The sequence below is a fragment of the Sipha flava genome, unplaced genomic scaffold, assembly GCF_003268045.1.
Source record: "Sipha flava isolate LNK unplaced genomic scaffold, YSA_version1 241_pilon_pilon, whole genome shotgun sequence".
NCBI lineage: Eukaryota > Metazoa > Arthropoda > Insecta > Hemiptera > Aphididae > Sipha > Sipha flava.
In genome coordinates, this window is record NW_020272889.1 from 60,043 (window position 1) to 82,864 (window position 22,822).

The 22,822-nt window shown below is 28.1% G+C and overlaps 1 protein-coding gene across 3 annotated transcripts in view; it reads left to right on the forward strand.

Annotated features, from left to right (window-relative positions):
• Positions 1-3,310: 3,310 nt before the first annotated feature.
• The window catches only part of LOC112684111, a 31,462-nt gene continuing 11,950 nt past the window's right edge, over positions 3,311-22,822 (forward strand). Inside the window, exon 1 of one of the 3 annotated variants that reach the window (XM_025555434.1) lies at positions 3,311-3,757. In XM_025555434.1, coding sequence (XP_025411219.1) covers positions 3,691-3,757 — 67 coding nt within the window. In that variant the 5' untranslated portion in view covers positions 3,311-3,690. Of the gene's footprint in view, positions 3,758-6,460; positions 6,643-11,319; positions 11,668-22,822 lie in introns of those variants that run through there. The other 2 variants (XM_025555432.1, XM_025555433.1) reach the window with 2 other exon arrangements.

The following is a 22,822-nucleotide window of genomic DNA, read 5'->3' on the forward strand; positions in this document are numbered from 1 at the left end:
ACAGACACTGTACAAATAAGTATAGTGATTGCCTAAATAGTTTATATGTTATTACTAAGGCTTTGAATTTTTAGGAGTGCTACATAATTTTAATCATGTAACTACGAATCCATTTATGCAAAATTTTGAATTTTTTCGCACTTTTTGACAGTTTTTAGGTCATTTTTAGGTCTTATTTTTCTTTTTTACGTTCATTTTCCGGTATTTTTAATCAAACTCTAAAGACTAAAAATGAATAAGATATCCGAAAATAAATATATTTAAGTTTGTTTTATTCTTTTAACAAAATAAATCCTAAAAAATTTTAAAAAATGTTTCACATGAATAGCATTAAGTATACAAAATATTAATCAACATTTTTATAATTATTATTTTTTATTAAATAAATACTTTATATGCATGTAATGAACTAACGTATAATATCCTGTACCTAATATTAATATAAATATAAAAATTAAATTAAAAACCATTTTGAATGAATCTTATACTATAATTTTTGACATTTTAAATTACATTTTTTTGCAATTTTAGTGAATATTTTATTGCATTTTTTTGGCATTTTTAATGCATTTTTTAAGATTCTTTAGTGCATTAAATTCACAGCCCTAGTTATTATGTACGTAAGGTTGTTGTTCGTATATATTATAGTGGTGGCCAGTAGTTATATATTAGCTTTCTGAACAAAATATTGATGTTATATTTATCATTTAAAATATATCTTTATTTATCATGACTAATACACCCTATTTTATAAAATAGAGTAGCATAATGGAATTGGAAAATAAATAATGTCTTTCATTTAAAAATCTGAATACTTTTTTAGTAGTGCATTTAATATAAATATAACATAAATGAGACTGTAATTTTAGTATTCATTATTAAATTTAGTATAGTGCATACATTTTTAGTACATACAGTTATATAAAAGTATTAATTCTGAAAGGAAATTTCTATCAATTCTTTGCTAGAAAAATTAAATTAAATGTACTCCTTACTGTTTCTACCACATGCTTTTAAGCGCAAGTGGAGAATTCATTTTTCACCATAAGATACAATATTCACAATCCTGTATTCTGGTTTTAAGATTAACTATTTTAAATTCATGTCATACTGAGTACTCCCGATTAAAAATAATTAATGCTCGGGAGTTGACCTTAAAAACATTAAAAAAATGACCTAAAAAATTTAACAAATGTGACATAAAATGACAAAAAATATCCTTAAAAAGTGACCTAAAAAAATTACAAATATTTGTTTTAAATTAATAAAAATGCATTTTTTTTAAAATATTTTACTCTGTTTTACTATAACATTCTATAGAAATTTTCTATTCAAAACTTACAAATTACTCAAAATATGACATAAAAATGACAACAAACGTCCTTAAAATATGAAATAAAAAATTTACAAATATTTGTTTTATACATTTATCAAAGCTTACAAATTACACAAAAAGCAAAATCATTGCATTTTACAATTAGAGCGTATTTGATGTTATCAAAAGTAAATGAACGACGATTATTTGTTTATAAGTATTTATATTTGGAAAAATTTCTCTCCACATCCACTAAAGTGATTCTCCCACATAGACGAGTACTAACAGACGTTTTAATTTTCGCCATTTCGAAAATATTACGAAAAAATAATAAAATTTAGATATAATAGGTATTATTTTCTAAAGATGAAAACGGTGTGATGACTGTAATCGATGAAATAAAATCGTACACTCATCGAATATTAGAAAAAAATAATGAAATGTAAGTATAATAATATTTAATACAACACGACAACGACGAATGTAATTGAGGTAAAATTGGAAAAGTCTTAAGTTATCTTAATGCATAATGGTTGACAAGAAAAAAATAGCGTAAACAGTGTGAATCATTAAAAATGTGGAAAAATGATCTAAAAATTTCAAAAAATGACTTAAAAAGATAAGGCCTAATACCAAAAAATGCAAAAAAAAATTAGGTATTCGAATTCACATGCTAATGAAACAAATTTGTGGTCACGAGAGCATCGTCTAAAAAGTTCCAAAAAAAAATACAAAATGCATCAACTTCCGAGCCTTAATAATAATAATAGTATGTAATTAAGTACAATATATTTTAAGCTATTAAGTCATTATTTTAAATAGTAACAATAAAAATTCTTAGTGTGGTAATTTTTATACAATTAACACACAAATTATAGGTGTTATAATTTTTTCTAATTAATTAATAATTAATTTGACGAATCAAAAATGTTGACATTTGCCGTAAAATTAAATGACAAGTAGTATGAAACTGATTCATTTGAAAATGTAATTAAGATATACTCGTTTCTTTAAACATATACGTTACTTAAAAATTATTTTAAATATTTGTATAATTATTAACATAGATAAGTAAGGATCTCTTGATTATAATGATAATTATATTAATTATAAAAATGATACATTCACTGAACAGTGTCTATATAGAAACAAAGTGAAAAGCGTTAAAAACGATTTTGAAATTTTTTCTCATAAATTTTTCGAAAGTTTTTTTATATACCTTCGATTAAAAAAAAAAAAATAAAAAAAATGATAAAATTAACCATAAAAACATTGCAAAAATTATCAAGATTAACTCTCTGGATAGATTTTTAATAAATCAAACACATGTGCTTTAGGCTAACCTATACGATGCACATAAAATATTTATATCGATATTTAATGAATAATAATTAAACACATTAATATAGTATTTTTTAAGCAGCAAATTAAACGCATTTTAATACTTTGTTAGTGTTTAGAATATGCATTAAAAAAATATTCGATAAATACTTAAAACACTAACAAATAATTCGTAATTCACATTAAGATAATTAGCTTTTAATACTTAAGATCCTCAAGAGCGGTAATCGAGTGGATTGCATTAAAAAAATTAAAAGTATCAAACGGTTTTTTTTCGCGTACGGTAACCTGTGGCTGACAATAATGTAAGTTTAGGAAACTTATATTTACATTTAATTTCTATTTCTATCAAAACATAGAAATTTCAATGGCGTTTTTTATTAATTTTTTTAACACTTCCGGACAACTTTTCTCGTAATAGCTACTGTCCCGGGAATTCGAACGTTTGAAAAACAAAATAAAAATAAATAGTTGGGATAAACAAGCGCTCCGGACAACGTCGAGAGCGTCTGCGTCGAACAAAACAGCGACCCGTGGCCGGGACGCGGCGCGCATGCGAACACGGCCAGTTGGGTTTCGTACGGGTCGAACCCGTACGGCGCGACACGTTTCCAACGCGTTGTTGTACGCGTGCAACGGACGTGGAAAAAATGAAAACAAACGAAGTACGTTAACACCGCGGATAGCGACAACGTGCGCGATGCACCGCACGCGGAACCGTGCGACCGCGCGGCGTCACTGGCGAACGCGACCCGTATTGATTTTTTTCGCGTCCACGCTCGCCGCCGACGGCCGTAACACATAGTCGTTCTCCGGCGCGGTCTCCGTCCGCACGTCGCCCCGCCGACACGCGGTGACATACGGTTGCACAACAGCCGCCCCCGTACGGATCCGCGCGCACGCGAACAGTCGGCGGTTCTCGCGTGCCGAGGACACCCCATCAAACGGCGGCCGGTGGGATCCCGGAGGAGCGTCCGAGGGTCCGCGAGTCAACGCCCGACGGGTACGCAACGCCGTACGAGTGCCGGGTCGCGATGGAACGCAACGACTACGTGGACGACGGGTACACGTGCTTCTACTGCCACACGTCCTACGAGAAAGGTGACTACTGCGTTTACTATACCGTTTTATTGTTATTTATTCGACGAGCGGTTTATGGGTGAAAAAACAATTATTTTCGGTGTGAAAACCGCGCGCGATTAAGGATCACGCGCACGCCAGTGATAGCGCGATACGCGGGCGCCCGGTCGCGCACGTTGACGTACGGGTGAAAGTGCACTTCGGCGTTTCGGAAAACGTCTCCGGTGGGGACGTCTCGCGCACAGGAACCGCGCGCGGGTACCTCCCACCGTGTCCGTCCGATGCACAACTGCGCGTTACGATTCGCACGCGCACCTCTACGTAAGACTTACGTTTCACAGTTACACGCACGCGTCTGCCGAAAGCGATAACCGAATTAATCACCGAAAACGTAACAATAATGTTTCTATTACGCATCGCTGTCGTACTGCACGTGCGTGCGTGCCGTACGCTCTGAACTGGACGCAGAACGTTACGGGACGACAATTATTTTGTAGTACGTCCGACGAGAATGTTTTCAAAACTTTCAAGTACCTAACGGTAATAATATACGATATACCGTGAAATTTTTGCGTACCTTTCACGAACTTATAGTTTTTTTTTTTTTTACTTTTTTTGTCGGCGTACTACTTTGAAAAATAATAGAACACACATGTCTCAGTCGAGACACGTGTTCTTTTGATAACTATACTGGTTCGGGTTCGAAGCGATGAACTATTATTAATTTATTATTTGCACGTAAATATTCATGTATGTGACATGAAACTATATGAAGTAGAGAAGCGTAAACTGTATTTATATATCTAGAAGTGTTTTTGTAATGTAATGTTGGACATGATATAGCACAGGATACATGGAATAACTGTAAAAATGAAACATTATTTTATTTTATTTTGTTATCAGTATAACCTCTTATAGCTAACCTCTTACTAATGGATATCTTAATATAAAAAAATTATCCAAATTGTTCGATCATTAAATACAATAAATCTTTTTAAATTGTTTACAAAACAATATAAATATTAAATTCCAAAAATTATAAATTTTTTAATACAAAGAATAAACTGAAGAAAATGTCTTGATTCATTGGAAATTATTATTATTACTTATTTATATGTCAGTAACAAAAAAAATATACCTAATATATAACCCGACCGAAATATCATAGGTTAATTTTACTTACCTGTTCCGTGTTTGCAACGATTAAAATTCACTAGATGAAAATATTCTATAATATTTTATACATTTAATTATTTTAATATACTTAATATTTAAATACATATTTTATTAATTGCATTACATGGAATTAAATAGTATTCAAATGAAGTAATTCTTCTTCTTCTTGAAAATACATGATTTATTCTACAGTTAGCATTCTTTTTGGACTCTTAGAACAATTTTTTATTTTTTCATTTTTATTATAAAACTAGACGGTATAAAAATATAATATTCTATGGTATAAACTGTTAAACAGTTAAAACGATTAGTTTAATTATTATTTTTATTTTTAATGGACATCCAGTATATCAAAATAGGGGTGCATTATTTTTAAAATTAATTTATAATATTATTTTAAAGTTATCAAAAAATGATTATCTAAATTTATGACATAAAGAGTGAATCTTAATATTGTAACCTTAAACAGTTTAAATACGATATCTTAAATTTTTCAACCAGAGATTAATATTTAATTAATGTTACCATTTATCACTCACCAACACCTCGCTATCATTATAAAATCAGTTTAATGTAAAAATATAAAGCAATTTATTTTACTTCCGTTATTTTTGATTTGATTATAGATTTATGTACTTGATTATCAATTGATAATATATTTCAGTACATATTATTAATTAGTATTATATGATTTTAATGAAAATATCACCTTATAATGACCTCAACATTGTACTAGAATTTTGTACTCCGTATAAAGAATATCAGTTTACCCTAATTTTATTAGGGTAAAATATATTCGTTTTAAACTAGCAAGTAACAAGTTATTATTTACAAGACATATAATAGTATATTTTCATTTATTTTTATTTTAATCCTTCAAAACAAAGTATAACGATTTAATGTGATGTAATGTATAATATATTGCCTATATCAAAATATTTAGGGGCATTTATTTAAGAAAAGTGAATTATCCTCAAATCTAACTCTGATTGCACTTTAATTGCATATTAATTTAATACGCTATATAAATAAAATATACTCAAGAAATTATTTAATTAAGTTAAAAATGTCACTTGTTATTATTATTTTGGATTCTAACCAATTTCACTTATTGAATTATAACAATACATAATTAATATATAAATAAATAGCTTATATATAGAAGTAAGTAAATAATTAAATAAAATATTTATCCTATATTATTAATTATTAGGCTTGATTTTTAAGATGTGTATAATGTATAACAAATTAACAATTAGCATTATAGTATTTTGACTATATTATATGAAATATAAAATATATATAATATTGATGATGTACGTTTTATATTTAAAGAACTGCAAGATAAACTTTAAATTCAAACGTTGATAATTGCTTATCAGTTAGGTCTCAATAAGCAATTACTATACAGGTTTTGGTGCATTCTTCAATTTTATTTTTATCATTTTAAGAGCTTGTAGTATATCGACAAGAAATTTCAGAAAATCCAACAACTTTCTTTAATTAAATTCTAAATCAGTCTTCAGTTGACGTTCGGAGTTTGTAGTACAGATACTTACATTCGCACTGAAAATGATTTTATTCAATTAAGAAATTAACAATCTTTTCTTCTCAAAAAGTTGTGTTCACTATTAAATAGAATAATTTTCAACTATCCATGGCAACGTTTAAAGAACTAAGAGCAGACTGGGTTTATGTGAAAAACGGAATCCCGAATTTTAGTTTGGCAGGTTAGATTAATTTACATACTTAATAATTTAATAGAATGAAGAAAAAATATTTAATTTCATTTCAATTTATTAATTTATTCGAAAACTAAGATTTTAAATGTTTATTATTTTGCAAAATTTTAAACTATAATTATAGTAATATGTGTATTATTTGATACTTTTCATAAAAAATTATAGCAGTTTCTTGATTATTAAGACTTCGATTAGAAATATAAAGATATTAAGTCTTCTGAAAATATCCATAATATTCACAATACAATAATAAATAAATCGGTAATTCGTTAATTAATGTTTTTATAATCTCAACAAAATTTAAATTATCGTGTTCCCGGTAGTATATTCTTATTCTGTCCTTTTCATTCGTTGAAATTTGATTAGCTTTTTATAAGAGTACCTAACCTACAATCTTAATTTTACGGAAAAAATGTTCTCTGCATATTTGCATAATTCTATATGCATCGATAATGAATTACATAATACACAATAACAAAGTTCAAATAAACTATTGGTATGCATTTCTTATTTATATTTGTATAATTTATCAATTTAGAATCTAAACATTTGTAAAATTACAGATAAAGAAATTGAATTAATGCATATCATAATGCTTAGGAAAACATTTCTTATGTGAAATTTAAATTAAAACTATTGATTTATCATTATAATTTATTTTAAAATCGAAGGTTGTTACTAATTTGATGATAAAAAATGTACAAAAATCAGACTGTTAGATGAAGCTATAAAGTTGTAGGAAAAGATAAATATAAATTTATGTGACAAATTACTTTGTATATATATTTTTAAGAATATGATCACGTGTCAGGAATTACTAGGTAGTTAAATAATGGTGTACAACCACAATTTGCTTATGGAGGTAATTTTATGTGAAGGGAAACATTCAAAATCATCATAAAAATTTTTACATATTTCATTTTTATAATTTCAAATTATTTGTTCGTTGACGTTTCACAAAATGTACAATTTGATAGATGATTTAAACTATTTACGGAACGTGTCACTGATTTAAGTAAATTATTGACTATAATCAAATTTACAAATTATTAATTTTAAATGAGTTCCTCTACATAACCTGTTAACTTATACTTTGAAGATATAACTGTTTCTCTTATGTCATAACATATTTCATACTAATAACTAATAAATATTAAGAAAATTGTCTTTTCTAGAAAGTTGTACTAATAAGCACTATTAATTACATCAAGAACTAGTCATATTAGTATATATAACTAAGTGATAACACGTATAACAGCATGTTTAACATTTTTTTTACTGTTTTATTGTTGTATAACTATTACATTTACAACAACTTATCTAACATTAATTGTATTAATTATATTATTTTCTTATTTATTTAAATTAAACAATATTTAAAATTTGGATTTTGAGTAAGTACTCAAATTGGTGTATTTTAGTGATGAGTATCCACTGGGCGCGATAGTTATATTCTCAAAATCGAATAATTCAATAATTCCAACGGTGTTTTATGTCATCATGTTGGGAAATGTATGGTTAGGTCATGAAAAAAAAGTATTACTAATTATACTATGCATATCGTGAGAATAATGTTTTTATTTTGTCTTTAATGGAATATTATTGAACAGTAAAATATTAAATGTAACAAATAAACTATTATCAATCTTATACTGTTCAGTGTTTTTACATAAATTTAAACATTTTTTATGTAAAATTCGATTTTATTTTTAAATTAATTATGGAAATTATTTAAATTTTGTGCTAATTCAATTTATTTAAATTAATTACGTAGAGATAAAATTAAACAAATAATTAATTGGTATTTTTATATAATGGTACAACATGACAGTATATATTAATTTAATTTTTTTGTAAAAATACTTTATAAGTGTCAATGTATTAAATATACACTTGTTACTTTTTTAAATTGATTAATTTTAAATGATTGATAAAGTAATTTAGTATACGGCAATATTTTAATTATTCTAATTTTCCTATCTGCTTACGTAATAATTTATGTTAAAGATGTTAATATATCTATATTTTTTCATTAGCATCATTTTTTTGTTTTTTTTTTTTTTTTTAATTTACTAAACGAAAAAATATAGATATTCAATGAAAATAAGAAAATGAATTACTAAAAATCCAAAAATACATGAAATTTGAATAATTGTGAAAATACTTCTTCATGATCTACTTATCTTTTGGCGTCTGAGAAATTTATTTATACTTGATTTGGATTTTATTATTAGACTACCTAGTACATTTTATTTTTATTAAACATCACCTAAATTTAAAATCATTAAAAATTAAACTACGTATTTGAATAATATCAAATAAAAATGAATTTTTCCTTATTTTTAATTAATACTAATAAAAATTTGAAAAATTTTTGAATTTGAAAATATTTTTTTTTACTTTAATAGCATAATTTGAGACGTCTATAAACTTAAATAATGTGTGATATGTACTTATATAGATACTTGAATTATAAACCGACTTGTTAAGATAATTTATACTATGTTATACAACATTTAAAACGTTCTAGTTAATGTCATTATAACTGTTTCTTTTTCGTGTATTTCTCATGTTTGTTGACTATCATCGTAAAATTATTTTTTATAAAATGTATGACCTAACATTATTCTTTGGATTGAAAGTTATTGAAAGTTATACTCCAACAATCAATTCCATGAGATTATTTAAAAATGTGATACAGACTATGAAGCTCTTACTAGTATGCTAAACACTCTCGATGGGTATTTTAAAAAGACAATAGGCCTGATTATGCCGAACCAAGTTCGTAGAAAGTATGACCCTACGTCGGAGAAAGGCATAAGTTACTGGCTATTTGAAACCATACTCTGATCTATATCAAATTGCTAGGTGTTTTAAATTCAAATCGCTGTGAAAGCAAAATCAAACGGAATAAACTGGACGACATTTATCTTTACGTTAGGTAATCGTCATGAATTAAATGGAAACGATGTTTCTCGTGTTTCTATACCTTTAACATTGGTTCGTGTAAGTCGCTTGTAGTTTTCCTATAAATTATACGTTTTTTTCTTTTCTCAGTTAGTACATAGTTTAAAAGATATTTTGACTTGTAGTTTTATTTTATACGTACAGTAAATCTTGATACATTTTATATGTACTTGTATTTCATTAATATCGTCAGTCTCAGCTGAATATGTTATCTGTGAATTTTTTATTGTGTAAAATATAAATACTGCGAGGCACAAATAACGGTCTATAAAATCAAATTAATTAATTAAAATTATTATTTTATTTATTAATGAGAGCAACTATCGCCTTAGGCAAAACGTGTAGAAAATAACAACAACTGAATTCTTCGTGTAATATTGTCCATTGTTATCTTTGGCAAAATAGATGAGGTTTTGCGAGACTCGATTTTGCCTCGGAGAGAAAAATATGCGTTCACGGGCGTTAAAACTGTTCTTATTAATTACATATTAAGCAATGAGAAATTCATTTTTATTATTACTCTTCTATCATAACACCATTTGAACGATAAACGTTTTCGGTAGCGTGGGATACACATTTCTTAAATTTCTCCTCGAGTAAACAAAGCAATATTAATATACATTAATTGATCCCTTAAGTATTTATGTGGGCGTCCATAAATCAGTAGATACACGGAACAGTTAAAAGAATTATTTTTGTATTTTAAAAGTACAATCTTTTTAACTCCTTTTTGGTTATGCAACATAGACATGTACATTTTAAAATACCCCAACAATAAAATTAACTATTCAAATTGTTCTTAAACTGTACGTGAATGGTTGATTTCACTAAAAATATCGAAACATGTATTCTTATTAAACATATAATTAGCATTAAATATCTTTTTTTAAAAAAAATTACAACAAAATATTAATTATGGTAAGTAGTTATAGAAGAAAACACATAAAAATAAAATAAATTTTCATTGGTTTATTTATTATGTTTACAATATTTACAAAATTCATAACTTTTACGAATATATTTGCAATTCAATGTTTCAAGCGTATTTTTTAAATCTAATAAATGATCTATACGTCGGGCTTTAAATTGTAGTAAATAATATATTTATAAGATATACAAGAATAATTGATTACTACTCAAAACTTGATTCGACGGTTTTTTTTTGTTAATCGAAAAAAAAAATATTAGTCATTCTAAACATTTTATGGTTAGCCATTTTAATGAACTACGATGATAATAATAATTGTAACAGTTAATGTGATAACGTTTTTATTGTACCCGTACTATATAATTCATATGTATTTGCCATTAACAATGTGATAATATCAAAAATCATTTGGGCTCAATACGATTTTTCTCGACAACACTTAATGATATAGTTTCGTATGCGAGATCGTTGCGATGCATTCAATTTTCGAAATGATTTTCTTTTCCTTTTGTGTCGGCACGCGTTTTCCGCGTTTTCGATTTCAATGTCAGAGTCAGAAAAAAATAAAAAAAAATTTAAAAAAATAAAACGAAATGGTCCGCACTTAAGTAACATTTAACGAGGCAATTTATAACGATCGGCTTATGTGTACGTGTGTGTACGTTATATTGGTCTGGTCTGAAACGAGTTGCGTACGAAATATTATACGTTTGCCTTGAACATAATCGCGTGCGTACGGGCTCGTATGCGGCTAGGTTATCAATGCTAATAGTTGGAATTCAGTCTCGATCGCGATGCAGCGTGGCTAGGGTCGATGTAAACTTGCGTAGACGTTTAACATTTAAACATTTTATAATCGTCGGTACGGAGCCGGCGTTCTATTAGTGTTTTCTACGAGTATAATTCTGTTCATCGAAACATCGTACGGCGACGCGGCCGCCGAATGCCGTTCGTGTTCGAATTAATGTACCGACCAGTATGCACGTTGTACAGCAATCGAATAGCGTAGAGTGAGTGTGTGCACCGTTTTCGACGAGTCATTTGTTAAACCATGCAACGAGTTCGACACCGGTGCCTCAGTATGGAAGAATTTGACGATTCGTTTTGCGTTCTAAACGGTAAGCCCATGCTAACCTATCCTCGGATCGAAAATAAGTTTGCTACGAAAACGGTCGTGACTACTTTTACTTTCGGGCGCGCTAATGCGATTGATAAAAATAATATAATAATGTAGGTAAAAAATATTGTTTGCGGCTAAACACGATTTGGAAGTTTCTAACTGGTTCGTTTGCCTTATGTCAAAGTTTTTGCGCCGTTTCCTTTACCGTTATTTGGGATTATGCACTCTTGTATACAATATAGAAATTCTGTTACCCTTCCAATGCGAAAAAAAAAACCCGATCATTATTAATGAAATATTTCGCCGTGTAATTCATATTATATCATCCGGAAGAAATGGAAAGCATAATTTGATCGTTTAAAATTTAGGTAGGTGTACACATTGTTATATAATGGAAAACAATAATTAAACTATTGGTTTAAACGCCGCAGAAAATATAATTATAATTATTGCATACGATGTATACGATATACGTATTTATAGATATATATAGATCTAGAAAATTGAGACGAGTGGAAGTTTAGGACAAGGGTATATACGTTTGATAATATTATAATATTATAATACTTTAAAAATGTTTCATATCCGATTATTTTTAACCGTTATAGAATCACTTGATAAAAATTTGTAAATTATTTTTTATTTTCTTTTTTTACCTACCTTTTAAATTGTACCTACATCACATTACTGCAGTCGTGCCATTATAATACAATCCTATTGTGATACGATGCCTAAATAATTTAATACACGTTCAAACAATTAAATAATTTTGATCATTAAAAGTACGTAAATTTGTGAGGTTGTAAATAAAATAATACGTTAATTATCTATCGACAGTATGATTGGTTTAGGCTTTTGTTAGCGGCTTATTTAACTGTTCAAAATCAAATTAAAGAAATATGAGATATAATATAGTTTATAGAAAATCAGTTATTTTTTTAAAATATAATATTATGTTTGTACAGTTTCTTAGTTGAAATCAATATACTTTAACCAGAATTAATAATTAGTAATAACTAATTAACTTATCGATTTTCGTAAATGTACATATTTATGTAAATATACTTGTTAAAAATATACTCAAAAATAGTTTCGATCCAATAAATATAAATTATTATACGCGCGAAGATCATGTGGTCTGGCTTGGCTCGATTTATCATATAATATAATGTAATGAAGTATAATTTGAAATTTAACCACAACGATTATTGTATTTGAAAAATTATTCTGCCAATTCAATGATACTGAATATTGATAAATATTTTTTAATGAGTCCTTACTCGTGAATTTCTTTGCAGTGTTTTACGCTTTTCCTGATGCTCTTCAGAAGATATTTTTTCAAAAAAATAAACTATTAATACATGATGTAAAATGAATGCTTCTTATATGTTTTATTTTAAATCTTAAATATGTGTGTAGATAGTTGTTAAAATGTTATTAATATTATTCTATAGATATATTAATTAAATTGTTATATTAATAATAATTATCAACCAATAATAAATTAATGGGAGTTACCCATTTGCACCAGAAAAAAAATTAATTCGTTTTGGTTACAGCCATTTGCGCCAAATTTACCTGCTTAAACATTTTACAATAAAAATTTGGTTAATTCATATACAATATTCATATTCAATACAGATTATCCGAACATCCGTTGTACAAACCCTTTATTATCCGGATGTTATTTCGTTTGAAGATAATTATAATAAAATAATACATTTTTTTCTCAAATAATAAATAATAATAATCAATAACATTTTATTTAAATGATAGTCAATTGTACGATTTTTTTAAAAATAATAATCAATAATACATATTTTTTTTAAACAATAATAAATAATTAATAGCTATACATTTTGAATTAGCCAAGTCATTAATGTAAAATAGTTATGCAGGTAAATTTAGCGTAAACATGTTGTCCGAAATAACATACCTTTTTTATTTTGGCGCAAATGGGCTATACCCAAAACGAATTAAATTTTTTTGAGAGGAAATGGGTGATGCCTAAATGAATGTATCTACAGATGAATACAACAATATTACTTGTGATTCATATTGAGTTTATTACGCAACTTATTAATCTTGAATTATCTAAATTTAGGTTAGTTTAAAATTGCCGCAATAATTAATTTTGTACAGTTACTTAAAATGTGATTTTGTGCCAACTTAATAATTTACCTTATTCAAAGGTGAAATATGTCAAGTTTAATAATCAGTTATGTCCTATTATTAATGTTATTATTGAAAGGTGAAGAGCCCGTGTACCCATTGTGCATCATTAATTCTTTAATAATGTGAACATTAAAAATAAGAATTCCCAATTATTCCGTAGATATGAGCTATAATGTTACTTAGGTTAAATAGCATGTGCATGTGCTACTTCACATGATTTTTAATGTTATGGTTACCTATTGTGTCAATTGTTGGTACACAAAAATTAAACACTAGACAAGTTGTAATAGATATGATGTGTTAAAGAAGTTCTTAGACTAGTATATTTTATACTCAGTACAACATAATTCTGTATTTTGTGAAGTTAAATAATAAAAACAATGATTTTGTTTAATTTTTGTAATTCTAGTGTTTTAAAAAATATAACGCTACACCGAAATTTTATTCAATTTAACTACAAAGAATGTAGGATTCGATACAGAATGTTTTTTTTCCCTCGTATAAATACGTACCAATTACAATTTAACACTTAGTTTGTTAATATCAAATGTATTCATTCGTGATTGCTATTCAATACGTAAAGATAGATGAAGTTAAAAACACACAAGTATATAATACGATATTTTCTCTATCTTGTCTTTTAATGCATGACAATACTGTGTGCTCTTCTTCATATCTTATTTCAAGGTTGTGTCTTCCGTCATCTTTACAGGCTTCGCAGAGTACCACAAACTATGTCATGGATATTGAATTCTAGCCAGTTTTGTTTTTTTAAACAGTACTCACGTTAGTGAGCACGACAGCGTTTGTCTAACATCAATTGTTTTTGGAAATTCTAGGGATTTGATCGGTTGCATCATAAAAATAAATTAAACACAATATGTACACATATATACATAGTGTGTATCAATGTGTACACATATGTACATAGTGTGTGTGTGCTTTATGTGATTCGCATTCTATATTTTTACATCGGCTTCGGGTTTGTCTGATTAAAACCAGTTGTTTTATATTTTACTTTCAAACATACGGATATATTATATATCCACTCAAGCTTCCTTGACAAGCGAACCGGTTCCTCATTTATTAACATTGCAAATGCAATTGTTATAGTCTTGATGTTTCAACAAAGGGGGTATACTACTGTAATATAGCCTGTGGATATATTAGGTATAACGTATAAGAAAACATAATATAATCTAAGTAATAAATCTATGTGATATAACTTAATCAAATCAAAAAATGATAAAATCAGAAATCCCCATTCAGAAGATTTGCATAAAAATGTATTGCAATCCGGCACTCGTATTTCATTATTATAATACGATTAAAATACTTTAAATTTACAATGTAGTTACAGTTGTTATTATTTTTTACTATACATTGTAAACATAAGAAAATATTTGAATTTGGTTTAATAATTTGATATACAGGTGGCAAAAATTACACGTCAATATTAAGTAATAGAAATACGAAATAATTATTTCCCGTTTTATAGTTGATTACTAACAAAGATAAATTACCAAAGCCCTCGAAACCTTATTTTTTCTTATAACAAAAATAAAATTAAATATAAGGTACCTTCAATTAAAATAATGCTTAATATACTATTACAGTAATCAATAAACACAATGTTTCATGTTCCATTAAATTCGTTTGTAAACCATTTGGTCGTTGATTAAAACCAATTACGAGAAAATACAAATTTTAAGAATAAATTATAAGTATTATTTACTTTTTATATAGATTTTAAAATAGGTAATTGTTATGTGCATATAAAATTTAATTTATGTTTTAATTAAATTATTTCAAATCCACTATACAATTTGTTACCTTGGAATTAAAAATTTAACGTTTTATTTTAATGAATAGTTTAATTTATTAAAATTCAAGAATATCAATCCTACTAATTTAATTGATAGCTGTTAAAACCCATTTAAACATAAATGTTTGCTATCCCATTTCAACACTTATTTTTTTGCTAGGTTAAAAAATACAATAATTTTAGACGCAATGTCAAAATAATTATTTCACTCTTAATTATTAAAATATTATAATTAGTATTTATATATTATATCAAAGTTTAATATTACTACATAGGAAATACAGCATCTTAAAATATGAGAACCACTGGGAAAGAATTACAAAATACCAACGCTTTGTGTTGGCTTACTCGTATATTTCTATTTAGATAATCGTCTCTATGTCTCCAGATTCTTTAAAATAATCCGTTGACCCATGTCATATCCTGTGTGGTAAAAGTGAATAAAAAAAATAGTCAATCCATAGCCTTGAATGAAGGTTAACCGTGTTTCCTATCTCTATCACATACTTACGCTTTCTATGTGATGTGATATATAGATTTTGAACTGTTCCTACGACCAGATTGATTAACTGTAAAAGAAAATAATATTGGATTTTTACATTTTTGGTTTGTTGGTTTTTTTGTTTTTTTTTTTTTTTTAATAAAAAGAGTATTGTGGATTAAAATAATATTAATAATAAATATTATATATAAATTAATATTAATTTAATATATGCGCTCTAATTAAATTGCATAATCAACTTAACTATTTTAATATAGCAATTATAATTTAAAATATAATATATTGTTTAATTTTAAATTTTCAAGGCAATGCCTTAGTACATAAAATGTTTTATTTATGAAAATTAATGTACCCGATGAAAAAAATGTATAAGTCTATCGAATACAAGTACCCACTCTCGGTCCTCATAAAATATAACCATGATGTTCATAATTTTACTGTCATTCATCACTAATAATTTTGTAATTTTGACTCGTTGTGTCCAATTTTTAATTAAGATCATAATAACAAAAAATTATAATACAATTATTATAGTGTAGCATCTGCATACCGCTCAGAACCTATAATGTAACTATCATAATTCGTCAATCGAAAAATCAATAATCTGTTTGGTGTAAATAAATATTTAATTTAATTAAATTCAACGCAAGCTTTAAAGTAAATAGGTAACTAAGTATGTTGTGGTTAGCTTGAGATAAAATTATTTCTTTTGAAGAGTGTGCCATTGTTTCATACGATGAACTGTGGAAAATATTATTACGATATACGCTAGACTTTAATTTTCATGAGTATCATGAATAGTAATATTTTTACAACTTATTTACTTTAAAATTGTGTTTTTAAAATCTTAATAATTTAATGGTGTATGGTATTTCAATATTCATACAGAAAATAATTTAGAGTTTTCAACAAGCCTCTTTATAAAACTATCATGCTTCATTGTTTTTTCAAATGACCCACGACCCTTAACCAATGTTTCATATTTAAATACGCAATAAATAACAATTATTAACTATCATGTAAAATAAGTGTATAAGCAACCAATCAGCTGAGTTAAAAAAAAAATGTGATGTGCAATTTACTTCGGGTATTATTACAAAATAAACAAATAAGCATAAAACCTAATTCAATGAAAATACATTCATAAAACACTATTCCTAAGGATAAAACTATTATACAATAATTTATTAAAGCCTTCGTCTTTTATTTAATTATTTTTTATCAAATTCAAAATTCATGAATCACGATTTTATAGGAACCGTGATAATTTTAGTAAAAATATAATCGAAAAATTAATTGAAATTCCTAACACTGTCCCAAAATAATAACATACAAATAATTCAATTTTCTACAAAAAATAATTTAATATATTAAATTATATAGGATTAGTGATTACAACAAGATCTATAAATAGCTTAAATAGTGTTATAATTTTAAAATTTTTATAGAAGTTAAATTTATGACAACCTACGTTTGGTAATACATTAACGGAATCTAGTCAAGAGTTAAACTAGGTATAATCAAATATTTATTTTAAATGTTAATTTAAAAATGTTTATATTCAACGTTTGAACTTAATACCGAGGCCCTTAAAATAGAACTTTCAGTTCATAAACACATGCTTCAAAAATTACGATTGTAGGTGTAATAATTTTGTTTTTTTAGTTTATTTTGTATAAAAAACATCCATAAATACTGTCATTAAATAAAAATAAAAAAATAAACTGTCGTTACTTTCTTGTTTTCTAAATACGAATAGTTTTTTTTATACTGAAATTTAGATGACTATCGAATACATTTGCGAAATAAAAATAAAAATGAAACGTATAAACAGTCACTCTGCTTGTTCTCCGGAATAACTATAATTCTGGCTTGTATAGTTTTCGTAATGTATGTTAGGATCCACATATACCTCACAATATACTTTGTCAAACATTAATCTTTCACAATAATTATTATCTGCACATTCGAAATTATAGAACATTAAACTTGTACGTAATGGTAAAGAAAAGTGGAATTCGTCAAAATTAAATAAAACTACCTATGTATAATACTTTCAATTAAAAAAACAATAATAATTTTAATTTATGTTTAAAAAAGAAGTTTGAATTATGTTCAACAAAATGTACAAATTTATATACATTTGGGCTCGACTACCTTTTATTATTATTATTAAAGTAATATATTAAACTTCATTTTATTCATAACTTTTCTAAATTCTAAAAATAGTATCTTCTTATTCAAATTTTTTGTTTTAATTGAGCATAATATAGTATACTTATATTTTCTATATGATAATTTATAAATAATGTTATACTTCATGTCTACATATTTTCGTACGAATATACAAACCTTCACTTTTTTCAAATATATTATCACTCTTCGATTTTGAAACAATAGCTTAAAATTTCCCTGTCGTGAGCCACCTTTATCTACAAGCATTCAACACAACATTTTATTATAATTACTTAAGTATTGCCTCATGATTGAGACTTTTCTTCGTACATCATAATAACCAAGTGGTTATGATTGTTACTTCAGTATATATATATATATATATATATATATATATTGACTACAAGTAAAAGAAATACTTTCCATACGCAAATCGCTCAAGGGGGCATCTCGATAGTTCGATGCACTTTGCAAACCAAACTTGTTATAAAATAACGTACTACCAATGCCTTCCACACTCTACACAGCAGATAATCCTCTATTTAGAAGCATATTTACACATTAGGGAATTCGTTTTGAAACAACGCGCCACCACACCGCCTATGGAACACATTCGCTGTCCTAATACGCGTCGTATATTTAATGAGTGTTTGTTTTTAACAACATTAGACATTGTACATTGTTTTAAATACATACAATATAATTTATTATACGAATAGCATTTAAAATATATGATTTATTATTCTTTTAAAATATTTACTGGATATTAGTTTTTGTATGAGCATAGCGGTAAATGTTTTAAAATCAAAATGTTATATTTTTTCAGTATTTATAAGAAAATGACAGACATATTAGAAAGTGTTCCTAAAGACAAATAATATTCCATTGACTGATTAAATTGTCTTACTCGACAAATGTTTTATATGGAACAGTCACGATGTAACCGTCTTAGTATCAATAATAGTTTTCGATTCGACATTTTAACAACTGCATTTTACCGATACTATTGTATAATAAATATATGCATATAATATATTGTTAGTATTAAAATAATTTAACCGTTTATTAAAGCAGTTTAAATAAATTCCACTGTCAAAATCTTCACCATGTTTACACATAATAAAATCACAAAACTGTATTATGTATAATTGAATCAGGATTTATTTTCACCCGTTTAATTGTTTGAGAATTAAGAATAGGAAGTGAAGAATAAGAATTTAACATTTCCGGACTAAGATTACGTTGTTGAAAAATAAAAATACAAAATATTTATACAATATACATACTAGTATACAGCTGGAGATTTGATGAGAAATACTGTTGCATATATTTCAGAATATGTTCAAATCAAAATGGTTAGGTTAAGCTTTTATGGCATTTTAAGTAATTATTTTTTATTTCTAGCTAGTACTATAGTGGTAGGTATTGTTTTTTTTTTTATCCCAACATAGTGTAATTACTAATATAATATTATATTAGTTGATTTAACTGTGGATTAACTTTACTATATCGATGGCTATTATATTCTTTCTGTTTAAACTGTTTAATAAATCATGTAAATTAATAATTGATAACAAGTATTACATTGTTAATGTGTTTACCTGATCGCATATTTTCTACTATAAATTGTTCGCTGGTAACATATCTCCAATTGACACATAATACGACAGTGGCTGTATGTGTACAATAGGTAGGTTGTAGGTACAGTTTCATGATATTTATTGTTGATATTTCACTATTTCACTTGGTACATATTTAACGAACAAGCCATAACCACCAACCACACCTATTTGCTACTTATGCTCCACTTCTATAACATAATATTATAATCTCTAGAAAAATACGGTTTTAAATATTTTTCATTTCATAGAACTGCACCCTTTATTCTATGTTCGTTTAGGTATTATTATTACTTTTTAACTCGCGATTTGAATATTCATAACTGTATAACAACTGCAGTATAATATATATATATATATATATATATATATATATATATATATACACCATGTCACTACGATAATACCATCTCATTTCTCACGGCTAAAACAAAACAAAAACACGTTTAACTGTAAGCTGGAATAACCCACAAAACGTTCAACTTTTGTACAATTGTAACACATTGTTTTAAAAAATGCACGTTTTATGTTTTTAATTTTTTTAGTTTATGAATTTATCAGTTAACTTTAATTTTATATTATTGGACGATTTGCTTGCATCAGTAAGTACCAGAGGAAGACCTTAAAACCTTAATATTAAAAATGTTCTGTGATGTAAACCTGATATTTCCGAATTATGACGCTTGAACAGGTTTCATTAACGGCTGGAAAACTTGTTGTGATTCTAATGCTTATAGTACTAGATATATTCGTAGGGTTTTTTAAAAGTTATATAATATACCTTCTTGAGTGCTTAAATTAAACACTAGTCGTTTTCTAAAATGCTATAGCTTAATTATTTTGTTTTGTAATTTTATTACGATACTTCAAACAAATAATTTTATAGTTTATTATTTTCAAAAGTAAATTATTTCTTATTTAAAATAAATATAATAAAACACACATTTAGTTTAAATCCTGATATTCGAATATATATGTTAAGAATGAACGAAAGTGATTGACAGATGAGTATTTGACAATGTCAAAGCATTTATATTTAAACATCACACGTATATCTGTGGGCTGTATTAGATTACAACTGTTTATGAACACTTTTTACGACATAAATTCCAAGAATTATAACTTAAGCCTCGTACACATAACATAAAACGTCTATCTAAACGTGCAACAAAAATATAAAAAAATGTTGATCAAGATTTTATTTTTCATTAAAATTGTGGGAAATTTATGAAACTCGACGCATTTAGGTTTGCAGTCACACGTACGCGTATATAATATGTATAATTAATTTTTTTAGTTTAGGTAGATAAAACTTACTGCGGTAAGTTATATCTTATCTCGACTCAACTATTTTTTTCTTTCTTTTTCGGACACGCGTAGTAAACGAAATGAAATTCCAAAAAGTTGTAGACGTCATGTAAAAATAATAAAAATTACGCAACGTTCATTTTTATTCTCGACGATCGTGGCACACAACGCGTAAAAAATAAATCGCACCGTGATCGCCAAATAAAACGTGCTCGAGTCGACGACGCATTTAACTATTATATTCTCCGAGCTACAGCTATAAAGTAATATTTGACGGTAGGATGGGGGGGGGGGGGGAGGAGCGAAGGAATGAAAAAAAAATCAAAAACCGAAATAGGTACTATTAACCTTTTCAGCAACAAAAACGATATCATAATATACGCGCACGGAATTCTTATGATAGCGCATTACAACAATATCTCGTACGACACAGGTGCAGTGTTCGAACGGAGTTTTAACGTTTCGGACACGATGTTTCCCGATCGATTTGTATGCTTTTGGAAACAAAATAAAAATTCCTCTAGTAAAAACTACGTCGGGAAAAACGCAGCTGAAGTCTCGGAGGAGTATTTAATAGGAGAACGTTTCGGGATCGGCCAGCAAACGGCACGTAGAGACGTATGTTTGGAGAAGGAAACGAAAGAGACTTTTTGACAGTAAAAAAAAAAAGAAAAGAAAACCATCCAAAATACTTTGACTCGCGAGCGACACCGCTTCGTCGCGCGCATCGTTGGCCGGTAGCACGCGGCCCGTAGCACTTTGAAAACGCAATCGTTCACACGGGCGTTATGCGGCAATAGCGTTACACGGCATAGCTTTCTTGCTCCCCCGTCCGTCGCGCACCGGACGCCGACGGTTTCGTAACACGTCCACGAGGCGGTCCCGGGCGGGCGGGCGGGCGCGGGACGAGCGAACAGCAGGTGCGGGCCGACCCGTTAGCAACACGGCCGTCGCGAACGATACGTACAACCGTCGGCGAGTACGTAACACGTAATGCGCGGGCACGCGGGTACCGCAATACGTCCCGCGGCGACGGACGCCGATGAATGGGGCACCACCTCGGTATCATACGAATATGCGCGCGTGTACCGGCCTACGTGTACGACCGCGCGTCATCACGCGCCTATTATGCGGCAGGTATGCCGTGTACCGTCGTCGTGCGCCGAGTGCAACGATACGGCGCGGCACCGGTACGCAGCGTTGCAGGTTAACGCGGGCAAATGTGCGTTTCGCGCCCTTCGGATTCGGGTGTGTTTTTCTCCGGGCTTCGCGACGTAGGGACACGTGTGATCACCGTTGGCGCGCATACGGGTGCGCGCCAGGTGTTGTTTAGCACCCCCCCCCCCCAGTTCTAATTTAGTACTAATTTATTTTGAGGTACCTAATACTATTGTTTAAAGAGAATTATTTTGCATTTATAAGACGAGTAAACTCCGGTTTGAATCGGTAATGCCACGAAAGCAAGGGCGTATTTGAGTTGATTTCATGGTGGGGGAACTAATTTTTCTTCAATACAAACTTAAAAATAATTTACAGTTCATTACCTACA